The 15,172-nt window shown below is 39.6% G+C and overlaps 2 protein-coding genes across 3 annotated transcripts; one reads left to right on the top strand and one right to left on the bottom strand.

The window, feature by feature from the left end:
• Positions 1 to 12: 12 nt before the first annotated feature.
• On the bottom strand, positions 13 to 4,489 carry LOC120795460 (potassium-transporting ATPase subunit beta-like). Of its 2 annotated transcripts, XM_040137411.1 has the most exons (7): positions 4,144 to 4,489; positions 2,395 to 2,523; positions 2,190 to 2,303; positions 1,882 to 2,087; positions 1,697 to 1,759; positions 1,133 to 1,225; positions 13 to 531 (listed from the first exon to the last, which is right to left on the bottom strand). In XM_040137411.1, the coding sequence occupies exons 1-7, from the start codon at positions 4,253 to 4,255 to the stop codon at positions 373 to 375; spliced, it is 876 nt and encodes a 291-aa protein (XP_039993345.1). In that variant the 5' UTR covers positions 4,256 to 4,489; the 3' UTR covers positions 13 to 372. The 2 variants fall into 2 exon arrangements, with proteins under 2 accessions (XP_039993345.1, XP_039993339.1); XM_040137405.1 differs by having other exon boundaries at positions 457 to 1,225.
• Positions 4,490 to 6,763: 2,274 nt separating this feature from the next.
• On the top strand, positions 6,764 to 15,172 carry grk1a (G protein-coupled receptor kinase 1 a). Its single transcript, XM_040131135.1, has 7 exons — positions 6,764 to 7,465; positions 9,218 to 9,345; positions 10,458 to 10,615; positions 11,618 to 11,701; positions 13,247 to 13,371; positions 13,696 to 13,897; positions 14,880 to 15,172. The coding sequence occupies exons 1-7, from the start codon at positions 6,764 to 6,766 to the stop codon at positions 15,170 to 15,172; spliced, it is 1,692 nt and encodes a 563-aa protein (XP_039987069.1).

The raw sequence follows: 15,172 nt of genomic DNA, 5'->3' as shown, positions 1-15,172 counted from the left end.
TTTAGCTTTTTTTTTTTTTTAACTTAAATTCACCTCAAGAATCTCGTTGAATCTGTCAGTCATAACTCCTCAAAATGAGTTTTCCTCACACATCGTTTAGATTTATAGATTTTACTGTTTAATTCATGGCAAAATCTAAAAATCAGAATACAAAGAAGTTCATGAATCACTCAGCAAAGCAAATCACGTTTATAAAAGCACCGCACAGCACAGAGATTTAAGTGGGCCTATAATGGCGGGTTAAGTTGAATACAAGTAGTTTAAAGGTTTTTAAAGAGACAGAATCACTATTGATCTGTAGACACCTGCTCTGTCTTTGATACTGACAGGTGACATGATTCTGGGATAGCTGAGGATCTTCTTTTCTGTCTCTCATTTCACTGCTTTGAGGTAGAAGATGACTTTTCCTTCGTAGGGGTCATGGTAGTTTTCGTAGCTGATCTTTTCAGAGACCACTCTGCACTGGATCTTGGCGTGCTTCTCTCCGACCAGGCTGAACTGAACAGCCACCAAGGGGTTGACATAGGTAGGCTGAGGAAAAGGAGTCAGAAGACAATGCAGACTGTTGGTTACTGTTATGTGTTTGATTTTTTTTTTCCCTAGGATAACATATTGATAAAACTTAAAGGAACAGTTTGACAATTTGGGAAATTTATTTAAGAATATGCAACAAGGGTCGGATTTATGCCCCATGTTCTTTAACTCAGTTTGGTTATAAGTTACTTAAATGCAAATTTATTTAAGAATATGTACCATTCGAGCCCTGTATCAACTGGAATGATAGCGTATTAAAACTAGATCTTGACACAGAGCCTCAAGATCACACAAAAGATTAGATAAAATTTGGGAAAACCCTTTTTTAAATGGAGGTTCTGGGATCCCACTGCAGTGGCCCACTTTGCCCAGTTTGTAATCCAGCCTTTTTGACACAGGGCACAGGTAATAATACAGGAGCCGCCTTAAGGCCTTTACCATTTGACCATGGATTTGTTACAACAAACCAAGTGCTACAAATCAAGTGTGGGGCCATTAGCTGCTTTGCCCCGTTGATCATCCAGAGAACTTCTGTTAACGACGTAAGCTTCTCTCGATACAGACTCGTGCTCAGTGGTCGTGGGATTTTCTTGCTTACCTGTGCCAGTTTTCCATAATAAGGGAAATAAGAGAGATCCATAATTCCCCTGTCAGGGAAATACTCAGTTTTGGCCACATTGTCGTGTCCCTCCTATAAACAAACATAGACCAAAAAAAATGTATCTTATTAAAGATAAGGTCAACTGATTTTACATATAAAAAAAAAAAAAATCAGTTTACCTATCATGATTCAGCTTGTGAAAAAGCTGTATAATGTCTTAATGCTTAGCTCGGAGCATACAAATTTATAATGCAAGCTTGTCTTACGAAATGGGGTTGAAAGACATGGATGTTTACCAGGCAGAGAGGTTCTAATGAAAAGAGTTGGATTATGGGAAATGCAGGATCCAGTGCTTTTGCAGCCTAACCCATGCTGGGATTAAAAATCAGCATATCCCTGTCTCTGCTGCATCAGTTATGATCATTCTCTCTTTGATTTGTCTCTCACAAGCCTTCCAATATCCTAAATCAGTGGTGTACCCCTTTTAATTATATGTGAAACTTCAGACCCATGTTCTTTAATGCAATGCTGCTAAAATTAGTATACGCAGTTGTTGCTCACCAGTATGGTGCAGTTGACATATGGAGGAAGTTCAGTCTTATTAGAAGGCAAAAAGTCAATGATCTGCAGAGACAAAACAGAACATTTTGTCATGGTTATTGAATGTGATTTCATTTTGTCTTATGTACTGCAAAGATCCAAGTTTTCCCAAAGCGCTCAGAAGGATGTTTATTAATTAAGCGTACCCTGTTCATCTTGATGACGACACAAGGCGTGCTGCTGTTGTAGCCAAAGGTCGGATCCTCAAGACCTGAGCAGGCTCCCAGCATGCTTTGCTTGAAGGGACATGCCCACTTTGTTTGGTGAGGGGCAGAGAAGGTTTTCTGGATGAAATACTTTCCCTTAGTGCAGTTATAGTTGTTACATTCAAGCTGCTTGGTGTCGTTGTAGGCTGAAAGAGAGAGAGAGAGAGAGAAAGAAAGATTTACATGTCTTTTTTTGAAATTTTCGCCATGTCAAATTTTAAATAACTGTCCACCAAATAAATACTAACGCCTCAGGAACTTATGAAGGATGTTGGACATCTCCATCCAGCTGGCCTTGTCTGATGTGTTGTAGCTGATTTCAACAACCTCCTCTCCGTAAGTGTCCGGCCAGACCATCACCCCTAAACGAGCAAACAGAGAGCTGGTTAAGAGGCACTGAGGTTTAGTTTATTATTGTCTTAACTCTTTGTTGTTGTTGTTGTTGTTGTTTACCCGGAGATTTTAGCCGGTCTTGGTAGTCAGGGGCGTACGGATCCAAGGTGTACATGAGCACATAGATGGCCAAAGAAAAGAGGCTCGTCATCACCACGTAGAAGGCCACATAATACAGACTGATGTACACTGTGAAGGAGAGAGAAAGATACAGAGTTTTGTTTTTTTTGTTTTTTCATCAACACACATCGTCAGGGTTTCATGTTCATGGGGACATTGCCGCTCTTTGTCCAAGAGCCCCTCTGATATTGTAAAAAGGCTCATTTTAAAGCTTCTTTTTGATAGGTGTTGTAGATGTTTTCATTTGAGCATGCAAAATAATGTACAGTAAAATAAAGAAGGAGGATAAAAAAAATCCTTCCTGTATTTAGCGAGGCAGTTAAAATGAAAACACTCAGGACGCAGAGCAGGGTTTTGGGTGTGGCTACAAAGGTGTATGTCTATATTTGCAGGGGTCAAGGTGTCCTCCATCAATATGAGCTGAACTTAATCTGATTGTAAGATCAAACAAAACAAAGCCAAAGCTAATCTTACAACAGCAGGCTTATCTCTTCCTGTTCACAGGCTGCAAACATACACTTCGCTGTGGTGATATTAAAAGGACAGAAAAAGTCACACAGTGGTACATGATGTGTCGCTGAGCACGTGTGTGTGTTTGTCTTTTAGTACATTCACAGTCAAGTTTAATTTGAAATGAATGCACTTCCAATTTGTGAATCTGTTTCAAAAATTAATTTTAAAATTCCTCTCGAGCCAACCGATTTAAAGGCCAGGGTCCGAATTTTTGATGTTTTATCTCAATACAATACTCACGTGCCAATATGCTCTGTTATAGATTAAACCACCTACCAATATATAAAGTTGTTCAAAATACCTCCGCATCAACCAGCTACAACATTAAAATGATGCTTCCAATGAAAGCTTTTAATAATAATAATCCACTATTGTAATATGGTATATGATCATATAATACTGACAAGAGCCATTCTGCCACATAATGAGTACTTCTTATATTTTTACTTATATAATTTTACATATTTTTCTTGTATGGAGTATATTTATCTTGAAGTATTGCTGCTTCTTTCTCCACTGCCCATAGATGCACTGAAGGAGATACCAGGTTGCTGTAATCCTTGTTCCTGTCCATACTGGCCGAGAAAGATACCCACGTGACTCGGATGTATTGCCCACTTGAATTAACCTGATTTTTACAGTGCATGAATGGTGAGTCACCTCAGGGCCAGAATGGACGGAAGAAATAACTACAAAGATCCAGAAATCATAGGATGTACATACGGGCATCTGACTACTGTTTTAAGACAGACTCAAAGGAATCTATCCTTTAACTTTAATTTGAGAAAGTCTTTACTAGAGAAACACCAGATATTGTAAAGGTCAATCTCAGTTGTTCCGGAGGGGCAAAATAATATAAACACATTTTTGATGCAATTTACAAGTTTGGCAAATTTTACAATATTTGATTTTTCTTGACATTGGCTCATGTAAGGATTCAGTGTGATTCAACTTGTGTTTAAAAGAGTTGTTAGGATAAAGTACTGTTAAAGTATTTTTCAGTCATTGCTGGTGAGATAAAGTAGCCGTTCCCTAAATGTTTTGCAGCACTGGTCACTAGCAATGAAAAATGATGCAATACGGCAAAGAGAAATGTTTCAAAGAACTAGACAACATATGTCAAACAAAAAAACTGCACTGCGGAGTTGTTAATGAGGGTAATTATTTTATTCCTACCCCATTTCTCTGGTGTTCTTCCCATAAGCGTCCCATTGTCGGAGTTCCAGACAAAACGGCCAAAGTCTTCACATCGCTGCCCACAGGTCCTCTTCTCCTTCAAGGTGGCCATGATGAAGCTCTGTGCTGACCAGGATCCACAGCAGACCTTTTCTTTCCTTTACTCAGCTCTACCTTTTACTTCTCTTCTTCCTTCCCTCAATCAAGATTCAAACAGTAATATCTGTTTTATCCTCTCTCCTGTCCCTCCCCAAAGATTTTGAGGCCCTTTTAGGTGTGTGCTGTATGTCTTGTCCCCTGTTTCATTCTCTCTCCCGGTAAAAGCTAAAAGTCACTCCCTGGATTTCATTCCAGAGTGTGATGTAGGTGTTATCTCTTATTCACTATTTATAAGGCCATGATAAGACAGGCATGCAAGGGGTAGGGACGCTGAGGTAGGCCAGCATAGGAACAGGTGAACTTCCTTCTTCAGCAACAACGTCCTTTACTCCTTGGGGAAACCTCAGGATCACCTTGAACAGCCAGGCAGCGTACTGAAAAATAAACCAAGTCTTAATATAATAAAGAATAAATTTTAGGTATACATTGTAACAATGTTATCACAGATTAAGTGTGATAACATGAAGAGTCAAAAAAAATATGATAATTGCTCATCAAGTTCCCGGAACTGAGTGGGACATCTTTAAATATTTACAGCTATTAAAATAAAGAAAAGCAGCAAATCATCAAATAAACTGGAACCAATTCATGTTCTGCACATTTATTAAAATGTATCAGCATGGCTGAAGGGGATGGCAATGTTGGTCAGTCGGTTGTTCCACCACTCTGGTCCTGACTGAAACATCTCAACAGCTGTCGATGGACTGCTGTGAAATTTTGTACAGACATTGGTGACCCCCAGAGGATGAACTGTTTTTTTGGGGGGGGACATGAATGTTTGGTGTCATCATCAGATCAAAATCAATTTGTCCAGTTCTTTGGTTTATGACAAAATATCTGCAAGACATTCCCGTCAGCCTCAGCTGTACTTTGTGATGAGTTCTAAATAGCAAACGTTTGAATGCTAAAGCGCTAAACTAAGAAGGTGAACATAGTAAACATTAATGTAATACCTGCTTAACATAAGCATGTTAGCATTGTCATTGTGATCATTTTAGTGTACTGATGTTAGCATTTAGCACAAATCACTACTGTGCTAAAGTAAAACTTCACAGAGGTGCTAGCATGCCGGTAGATGATCCTGTTGCCTGCAAAACAACATTAATCATTACTGATTATCATAAATGTTCAGCAATTTTATGTCCATCGTGATTAATTAATTAACTGTCCTAGCAGTGGGAAAGACACCTGAATTTTCTACTTCTTGTTCCCTCTAAACCATATGCCCAATAATGCACTAAGTGTCTAGAGCCATGCTAGCAGCTCCGTGGAGCTATATCGGTAGCATGGCATTGCTAACATGCTGATGTTTAGCAGGTGTGATGTTTATCTCATGTTCACCATTTAGTGTGTTAGCATGGAAACATTTGCAAATAAGCACAAAACACAAAGTGCAACTGAAGCTGATGGGGATGTAATTAGTTTTTCAGGTATTTGATCATAAACCAAAGTAAGGGCAGATTGAAATTCAGACCTAAATTATTACAGCTCACTGTGAGAGGAACATGACTGTCTGTGCCAAATTTCATGGCAGCCCTTCCAATAGCTGAGATATTTCAGTCTGGACCAAAGTGGTGGATCCACGTACTAACAGAGCAACTGGAGCCGTGCTAGCATGGCTAAAAACTGTTACCTCACCATTGAAGGGAATCATTAGTGGAAACCACAATAAAGTTAGTACTACTTGTATCTCAAAGAAATTAATTTCTCTCAACACCTGTGTTTTTAGACTCATTGCAGGTTTGCAGGTTTTATAGAAAGAGATGAGGTTTAAAACCGGCAAAGTGAGACCAGAAGAGTACAAGACCATTACTCTGGTCTGCAGTACTACTGGGAACACTTTTTTCTTTTCTCTCATTTCTCACTGTAACAGCGGCTATTTTGCCACTTTCTCTCTCTCAACTTCGCCGCATTCCTCTCATTACCATCCCACTACACGCACACCACATCTCTTCCTCCTCTCCCTCTCTCCTTCTCACTTTCATTTTCTGTCTCTGCTCTCCATCATGTGCCTTCGTTTCACTCTTTGTTCCCTCCTCTTCGTCTGCAGCGTGCACATGGGCCTGCATGGGATAAAGCATTACAGAGTTACATAGTGGATAAATCCCCTTGTGGAAAGGCGATGAGTCAGGGAGATCTGCATGTGTGTCAGCCTCATTCAGGGAAACACTTAACTGTCTGTGACTCTCTGCAGCGAGCAGATGGTCATATGTATGATACACTCAGCTTCTGAATCACTGGAGGAAGAAAAAAACCATATCACATCTTGTTCTTATCTGGTTTTCAGTCATTTATCATCTGCTTCTCTGCTACCATCATCTTCTTTTTGCCATCTCTTCTCTGCACTAATTTCCAGTCGTCTACTTTCACTTCTATATCCCTGTAACAGCTTTTCTCTCTAGCTTTTGCTGCGTCTCGCACATTTCTCCGTCCCTCCTCCTCTCTTTCCCGCTGTGTCACCATGGATATTGGTGGCCTGACAACAGTGGTGGCCAACTCTGCCTACATCTCAGCCCGTGGGAGCTTTGATGGCACTGCCAACCCTGCATCCAATCGAGACAAGAAGTACCACTCCCGCCTGAAGCTGCCTCACATCACGGTGTGCGAGGGTCTGCGGGAGAGTCTAGACCTGGGCTTCCAGACTGTTTGTGTGGAGCAGCCCATCGGCAAACGTCTCTTCCAGGAGTTCCTAGACTCCAACAATGAGTATAAAGGTCCCTGCCGCCTGTGGAAGGATATTGAGGAGTACAACATGGCTGAGGATGAGGATCGTGTGAAGAAAGCAGGCAAAATCTTGTCCCGGTACATGGAGCCTGATGCCAAGTATTTCTGCCCCTTCCTGCCAGAAAACGGCATCACAAAGGTCAAAGAGAAACACCAAGAGGCCGGGGATGATCTTTTCAATGAGACCACGGACAATGTGATGGACTTTCTCAAGGAAGTGCCCTACACTTTTTTCCTGGAGAGTATGTATCTGAAAAGGTTTCTGCAGTGGAAGTGGCTGGAGATGCAGCCCATGGGAGAGGACTGGTTCTTGGATTTTCGTGTGCTGGGGAAAGGGGGTTTTGGGGAAGTGTCTGCCTGTCAGATGAAGGCGACGGGGAAACTCTACGCCTGCAAAAAGCTCAACAAGAAGAGGCTGAAGAAGAGAAAAGGCTTCGAGGTAAGTAAGTACATCATGACAAACCCTTTCTCATCAGAGAAAGAGTGAAAAACTCTGTAGATGCAGATTACAGATATCAAGATTATTACCCAGGGCTGTTATAAATTGCAGTTTGTGCAGTGGTTGGAATTTGGAAACATGAGTTATGGTCTAATTTGTCTTTTATATACAGTATCTGAGTAATCCGCCCCTCTAAACAACAGTCAGTAATAACATGGAGCCTTGCAGATGACGATAGGCACATTTGGCTTATATGATTAGCCCTCAGCATTAGAACATTTTGATCTCCTTATAAAGTGCCAAACCTGCCATGTTTATAAATGGAGCAGCTCAGGAGTGGATTCCGTAATCTCGTACTCAGTCCACAAAACAGAAACAAGGTGCCTGTAATGTCACTTGGGGGGCTTCAGTACCTCAAAATGTTACTAAAATTATCTAGTGAGTTCACTGTATCCTGACAGATTAAACAAAAATATGCTTTCTGTGTAACTCGCTTTACAGTATTTTTGACACTGATATTGCTACACCAGGGTGATCAGGGTCAATACAGTAAAATATGGTCAAAGTAATGCTGGTTAGCTCTGTATTTGACTTTTGACTATGAGGAAAACAAGCTTTGTTTAGATGCAACAGTGTATCTCACGTGGAAATCGAGCTGCCCACACACAAGATGTGTTTTTAATATTTACCTCATCTTTTTAAAAGTTTTTGGGTAACACTTGATAATACAGCCTGCAATTTACAGTTTCGATTTTGATGCATGAATCAGGTATCGATAAAATACCTACTGTTTCCTACTGGTAGTTAAATGTTGTTATCTGAGGAGAAAAAAAACTATAATGAAGTCAAGTAATAATACCATGTATAGATGTAGGTGGCTAATGTTTAATGAGGAAACTATAAATTATTATGTTAATAGTTTTATACATTTTTACACATTTATGAACTCCATTTTTCTCCTTTTTACTCTTTAATTACACTGTAAGAAAAAAGGTTGCTAATAACATTTTTCCCAAACTTCAGTATTGTTTCCCAGTATTGTTCCCTGTACGTACTCACTATTTACAAAAATGCTTAGAGAATAATTTATTTCTGCTTTCATTTAAAAAGCCCGGTTATTACCTTTCTTGTTTTCTTCGCCTGTATCTACATTTAAGTATCCGTAAGAACAGGTTGCTGTTTTATTTCTACATGATTCATATAACAAAATTACACTGCAAATTTGCAGGCTGTTACAGTGTTGTGTTGTTTTCTTGTTTGGTTGTTTTTTATTTTCGTAAGTTCTCATGAAACTTTATATATATGGTGCTCTGAAATCGTACGTTCAAAAGCAATCATACATGGTGTAAAATTACTTCCTTGATTGGATGTTAAGTCATGACTGCAATGCTGCTGTGCAGCCACCTCTTAAGTGTCGGACGTCAGCGTTTCTCACAATCGTATCACACCTTCTCTGTACGCCACAAGCCTGACAATGCTTTCCTACGACTCTTCGACCTTCAGTAGCAAGGAAATGGAAAGAAAGAGTTAATTAAGGCGAAATATGACGACCATGTAGTCCAGCTGAACTACTTAGACTTGCTTAGCCTTGTTTCGTTGATAACGTAGAACGTTTTGATGCACAAATGGTGCACGTGTACAGACAGGAATATTTGTGTGTCATCACTGTGCCCAGTAAAGACGATAATAGCCTCGAGTGCTGTAAACACTGTAAATATCAACTCATATCTGCTGTCGCTTCCTGTCCTGTAGGGGGCGATGGTGGAGAAAAGGATCCTGGCTCGCGTTCACAGCAGGTTCATTGTCTCTTTGGCGTATGCCTTCCAGTCAAAAACAGAGTTGTGTCTTGTCATGACCATCATGAACGGAGGAGACCTGAGGTGAGATCTCATTCCCTCTCGCTCGCTGATATCCTGACCACAACATCTCCTACTAACAGTATTTTTTTAATTTTTTTAATCCCCATATTTCAGTTTCTCCCTTTGATCCTACATCCTCCCAGGCTCTGCCAAAGGGATCTTATGTAGATATAATGCAACCCTATATTAAGAATCAACATTTTAATATACTACATTTTAAAATAGTGTAGAATATGGGATCAATGATTCACAGTGCCTGTTTCCTGATGTTTCCCCACAACCCCTTTCTTTTTTTCCGATGAATGGCTTAAATGTCCACATATAATGTTTATTTGTTGTATAAACCTGTATATAATGTACGTAGGCTTGCAACTAATGACTTTTTACCCTAGAAAAGGAGGTTATGTTTTCAGTTGTTTCTGTTTGTTGGTTTGTTTATCAGCAGGATTATGCAAAAAGCACTGAACCGATTAGCACTGAACTTGTTGAAGGGATGTGGCATGGCCCAGGGAAGAACCCATTAAATTTTGGGGCAGATCTGGAACATTTACAATGAATTTTAATTTTTCTCTCTGAAGTCTGGTTTATGTTGTTTGACATTGGCCTTGGCGGAGGTATGCGCTCTCCTGAGTGCCCTTCTAGTATTCATTATCAATTAATCTGTTGATTATTTTCTTGATTAATCATTTTGTCTATATAATGTCAGAAAATGGTAAAAAAAAAAACGGCTGTTATAACCTCTCACAGCCAAATGTGATATATTTAAATAGTTTGTTTCATTCAGTAACAGTCAGTTTAACAATCCACACTCCAAAGATATTCATTTTACTATGGTATATGTCAAAGAAAAGCATCAAATTATTCTATTTGAAAGGCTAGAACTAGCAAATATTTGGTATTTTTGCTTGAAAAATGACTGAAACGATTAATTAACCATCAGAATAGATGCTGATTATATGTCTGCCAATTGACTAACCAATTAATCAATTAATCGTTGCTTACAGTACACGGGGTGGTACTCAAGTGCACTGCATTTGTCTCCTTTGAAAAGCAAAGAGTATGTGTATAAAGAAATGTGTGCACTGTACATGTTTCCTTACATGATCCTGAGTCCTCTCTCTTTATGCCACTAGGTATCACATTTATAACGTGGATGAAAACAACCCGGGGTTTAATGAGCCGAGGTCTTGCTACTATGCTGCGCAGATCATCCAGGGCCTGGAGCACCTCCACCAGAAGAGGATCATCTACAGAGACCTCAAACCAGAGAATGTGCTGCTGGATAATCAAGGTCGGACACTCGTGTACTAGAAAGAAAGATGTAGTTTTTAGTGCTTTGCGCAAGTTTCTCAATGTTGTGCTGTCGGTAATTTATATGACTGTCAGACTGAGGTAATGTAACTCAACAGATGCAGATCATTTGCCCACTTAGAGGTAATTTATGCATTCAAGAGGCCATTTTGGTTCATCTGGGAGTTAAACGGTGAATTATGGGGTACTGTCTAATATTTTGACCACTAGAATATTTGAGTAAAACTTTAATGTGACATTTTGACAAATCTGCTTATTTGCTTTCTTGTCAAGAGTAAGATGAGAATATTTGCTCCACTCTGCAGTCAGGAGAATATTAGCTTAGCTTAATGTTAGCATAAAGACTGGATGCAGGGGGAAACAGCTAGCATGGCTCTGTCCAAAGGTAACACAATGTGCTTAAAAGCACCAGAGAAGCTCACTAATTAACACGGAATATCTCGTTTGTTAAATTCAGACGAAAATCAAAGAGTAAAAATCACAAGTTGTGGTTTTACGGGATGACTTTGCAGAGTATTGAACAGAGCCAGACTAGCAGTTTCCCCTTGCTTACGGTATTTGTGCTAAGCTAACGGTGTTCAGCTTCATATTTACCATACAGACATGCAAGAAAATGAATTAGCACATTTCCTAAAATGTTGAACGATTCCTTCCAAACCATTCAATTTAAACCCCTCAGCCTACAAATTATAGTCCCTCACCTTGAAACACACACACACACACACACACACACACACACACACACACACACACACACACACACACACACACACACACACACACGCTGGTCTGTATAAACACACTGAACCACCCACACACACTTCCCACTAACAGTACACACTGTGTCTTACATCTAACACAAGGACGTCTTTGAGTTATCACACTACTACAGGTTAACGAGGCAGAGACGTAGAGTGCAGGTCAACATTCGTATCTGTGACGTGCACAGCTCTTGACATAGGCCTGGTGTTTGCTCTCGCAGGTAACGTCCGTATCTCTGACCTTGGGCTGGCCGTGGAACTTGCCGACGATCAGTTCAAAATCAAGGGCTACGCTGGAACTCCAGGTGCAGAAAAAAAATATATATATATATCACCAAACTGACATTTACCTGGTTGTAGTTGTTCTTAACAGCAGGATCTGTGAACAAGACCCACACCCACAAAGCCCACAGCTCTCCAGTGTTTATCTTTCTAACTCTGCAATTAATATATGACATTTACCTTGTCTCATGTAATTCCACATCCTGCAGTGTACTGTATACTGTGTACTCAGTAGCTGCTATTACCTCCCTAACCAGTGTTACCTGAATGACTGGAATCAAACTACCCAGCAACTTTATAAAAGAGCACAACGACTGAATAGAGCAAAAATCTGCCCTTAAATAGAATCCATGCTTATATCTGCATTAATAGATAGTATAAGCACAGTATATACTGTATGCTAAATCTGTCATAGTTGTTTTATCTCATGTTTTCTACAAATAAAAAACCATATCGGGTTATCATATTGAATTTAGATAAACTAAAATAAAAATGATTTTTGAATAGTGGAAGTATTTAAAGTCATTTTACTTTGAGTGTTGGGAGCAGAACGTACTTCATTATGTGTTCAAATTATTAATACAGTAACATAAAGCTGGCATTTTTATGCTGTAGCTAGCAGGGCCATAGTTATCACTGAGGATACTTTGGTCATGTAAGGCACAACGAGGAGTTTACATTCGACAGTTATGCACATAGCCCACATTTTCTGATTAATTTTTAAAGGCAAATTCGGAATTTTTTTTAGATTAAATGTTTTGAAAAGAAAACCAAAGAGTCCCGCAGACTGTCCATCACTTGAACTCACTTTATCAAGACGACGTTTCAGTCCTCAGACTTTGACGAAGAATCAAAATACATTGAACTCACAGGCATTTGGCGTTCTTTGTCGGACTTAGACCGCTGCTGAGAAAAATCTGTGAAACTACAGTTAGACCATAATGGAGGGAGATCAAATTTACAGAAAATATAAAATAAAAAAGTTTAATGGATAAATAGAATGCAAAATGTTATTTTAAAAAATTGTACAGAGGTTGGTTGGTGACTGGTCAAAACTTTCTCAGTTGGGTGGGGTTTTATTCGGTGGGAATTTTGACTTCTGGCCTCAGTGTATCTAAAATCCTGGCTAAGGCCCTGGTAGCCAGTTCAGGTGGTGCAATGTCAAAAATTACTGTATATTTGTGCTACTATATTACGTACTGCTATATATTAGCTAGTAGATAGTATATTTGTAAAAACTCTGCACGGTTGCCAGTCACTGACGCTGTAAAAATTTATAGGAGCAAGAACAAGTACAATATTTCCCTATGAAATGCAGAGTGGTATAAGTGTAAAGTTTTATAAAAATAGAAATACTCAAGTAAATTACAAGTACTTCAGAACTGTAGGTTCAGAACTTGAGCAAATGTGTGTTTTAGTAGCAGCTGTAGTGGCTCTTTGATCTCAGGATTTTAGTTTTGTACAGATCCAGTGTTTGTACAGATCTGTTTAGCAGTTTAAATTGGAAATGGGTCCTCTTCGTCTCGTCCCTCACAGAAAGGTTATGACCTGTGTCCTCTCACCTGCAGGTTTCATGGCTCCAGAGCTGCTGAAAGGAGAGGAGTACGACTACTCTGTAGATTATTTCACTCTGGGGGTCACTCTGTATGAGTTTCTGGCTGCCAAGGGACCCTTCAGGACCCGAGGAGAGAAGGTAAATGAAAATGAAATTACTGCCGTGAAATATGAAGCCCTGAGCCTTCATTTAAACTTTAAATTTACAGATTTGATTACAAATTAGTCGTGCTATAAATGTACATCCATGTATATATTTACTTTATAGAAGATTTAAAGTGGTATTGTTAGGCGTATTCAGATGATTGAATGAATATTGACCTGAATGGCCTTATTATTTATCTGCATGTCCTGCAGATAAATAATAAATAAGACTTTAAAGGGTGACAATGTGTTGAAGTTGGACTAATGTGACGTGTGCAGGTTTTCAAAGAGAAGCTCATCGCTCTGGTTCTGTTTGAAGGTGGAGAACAAGGTGGTGAAGAAGCGGATTCTGAACGATCCCGTAACTTATCCAGAGAAGTTTAGCGAGAACGCCCGGTCCATCTGTGAGGGTCTGCTGTGCAAAGAGGTCGACAAGAGGCTCGGCTTCAAGAACGGTTCATGTGATGAGCTCAGGGCGCACCCCTTCTTCAGCGAAATCAACTGGAGGAAACTGAACGCAGGTCTGTTTCAGACAGAAGCAAATGTGGAAAAATGGGGAACTTAGAGTTTCCTCGGTCGTTACCAGTTAGTTTTCGTATGATTTTGCACTAATACACTCATCTTTTTTTTTATTGTTTTCACAGTTTTATTTACTTTCTGCTTTTGTTTTTGAAAGTATTCCAATATTTTCTACTGCTTTCGTATGGATTTTTAATAATAATTTACAATGTTGCAACTGGACATAACCTATATTTAATCCTCAATACCTACTTTTGACAGTTTTTCATGTGAAAATACCTTAACTGCAGGTTTTCTGAATTTCATGCAGGGTTTCTGCATTCATAACCAAATTAAATTAAAGATCCTTTTAATACCACATAGAATACAATACAATACCTTCGAAAGAATGAATCAAAGAATGACAGAAATGCAGTAAGGAAAATAAGGCCTACAATTATTTATTGGTTAATCCAGTATATAATAATAGACCAACAAAGTCGTGACGTTAACCTCTTAAATAATAACCAAGGTTGTTTTTCCAAACTTTCTAGCTGCTGTTTCAGTGAAAATTTTAAGTTTTGAGCAGGGATTAAATACTGTTCTCATTTCTCTAACACTGTTTTGGGGTCGTCTGTGTGGTAGTTTTGTTTGTTTATGTTACATTTTTTTTAACATTGGAAATTTTTTTAAATGTTTGTGTCTGGGGTAGAGTCTTCTTCAGAGGCTGGTCAGTTATGAGTCTGGTTATACATGTAACCTTGTTGTAGAGTATATATAGGATGTGTTTGCATCGATTCTGTAAAATATGCTGATGAAGGCCATGTGCAAAGAGCAGACTCTGACTTTCAGTTAGCACAAACAGACTGGGACGTTTGACCAACCGTGTCTGTCTTTTCGTGATAGATTGCGTATTAAAAGGCGAAAAAAAAGAGAGGGGAAAATAAGAAAACTCCCGGATCACAGTGCCTGACATGTGCATTTTTCTGTGCTGTGTCTCCTCAGGGATCCTCACACCCCCTTTCGTGCCAGACTCCAAGACAGTTTATGCCAAGGACATCGATAACGTCGGAGCCTTCTCCACGGTTAAAGGTGTGCAGCTGGAAGACAAGGACACGGCTTTTTTTGACGAGTTCGCCTCCGGCAACATCTCTGTCCCCTGGCAGGAGGAGATGATCGAGACGGGGATCTACGGCGAGCTCACAGTCTGGGGCCTGGATGGTGCTTTGCCCAACGACCTGCGGCGCGAATCCATCCTGGAGCAGCCGCCCAAGTCCTCCACCTGCACGGTTTCGTAA

The sequence above is a fragment of the Xiphias gladius genome, chromosome 1 (genome assembly GCF_016859285.1).
Source record: "Xiphias gladius isolate SHS-SW01 ecotype Sanya breed wild chromosome 1, ASM1685928v1, whole genome shotgun sequence".
In the NCBI taxonomy this organism is placed as follows: Eukaryota; Metazoa; Chordata; class Actinopteri; order Istiophoriformes; family Xiphiidae; genus Xiphias; species Xiphias gladius.
Note: the sequence above shows the minus strand (reverse complement) of the source record. Positions and strands in the feature narration are given on the sequence as shown.

Bases quoted from the DNA above. Each gene is read 5' to 3' on its own strand.
- grk1a (XM_040131135.1), top strand. From the start codon at position 6,764: ATGGATATTGGTGGCCTGACAACAGTGGTGGCCAACTCTGCCTACATC. The intron at 7,466-9,217 runs GTAAGTAAGTAC...CCTGTCCTGTAG, and splicing joins AGAAGAGAAAAGGCTTCGAG to GGGGCGATGGTGGAGAAAAG. The intron at 9,346-10,457 runs GTGAGATCTCAT...TTATGCCACTAG, and splicing joins ATGAACGGAGGAGACCTGAG to GTATCACATTTATAACGTGG.
- LOC120795460 (XM_040137405.1), bottom strand. From the start codon at position 4,255: ATGGCCACCTTGAAGGAGAAGAGGACCTGTGGGCAGCGATGTGAAGAC. The intron at 2,524-4,143 runs GTAGGAATAAAA...TCTCCTTCACAG, and splicing joins AAGAACACCAGAGAAATGGG to TGTACATCAGTCTGTATTAT. The intron at 1,760-1,881 runs GTACGCTTAATT...TTGTCTCTGCAG, and splicing joins TCGTCATCAAGATGAACAGG to ATCATTGACTTTTTGCCTTC.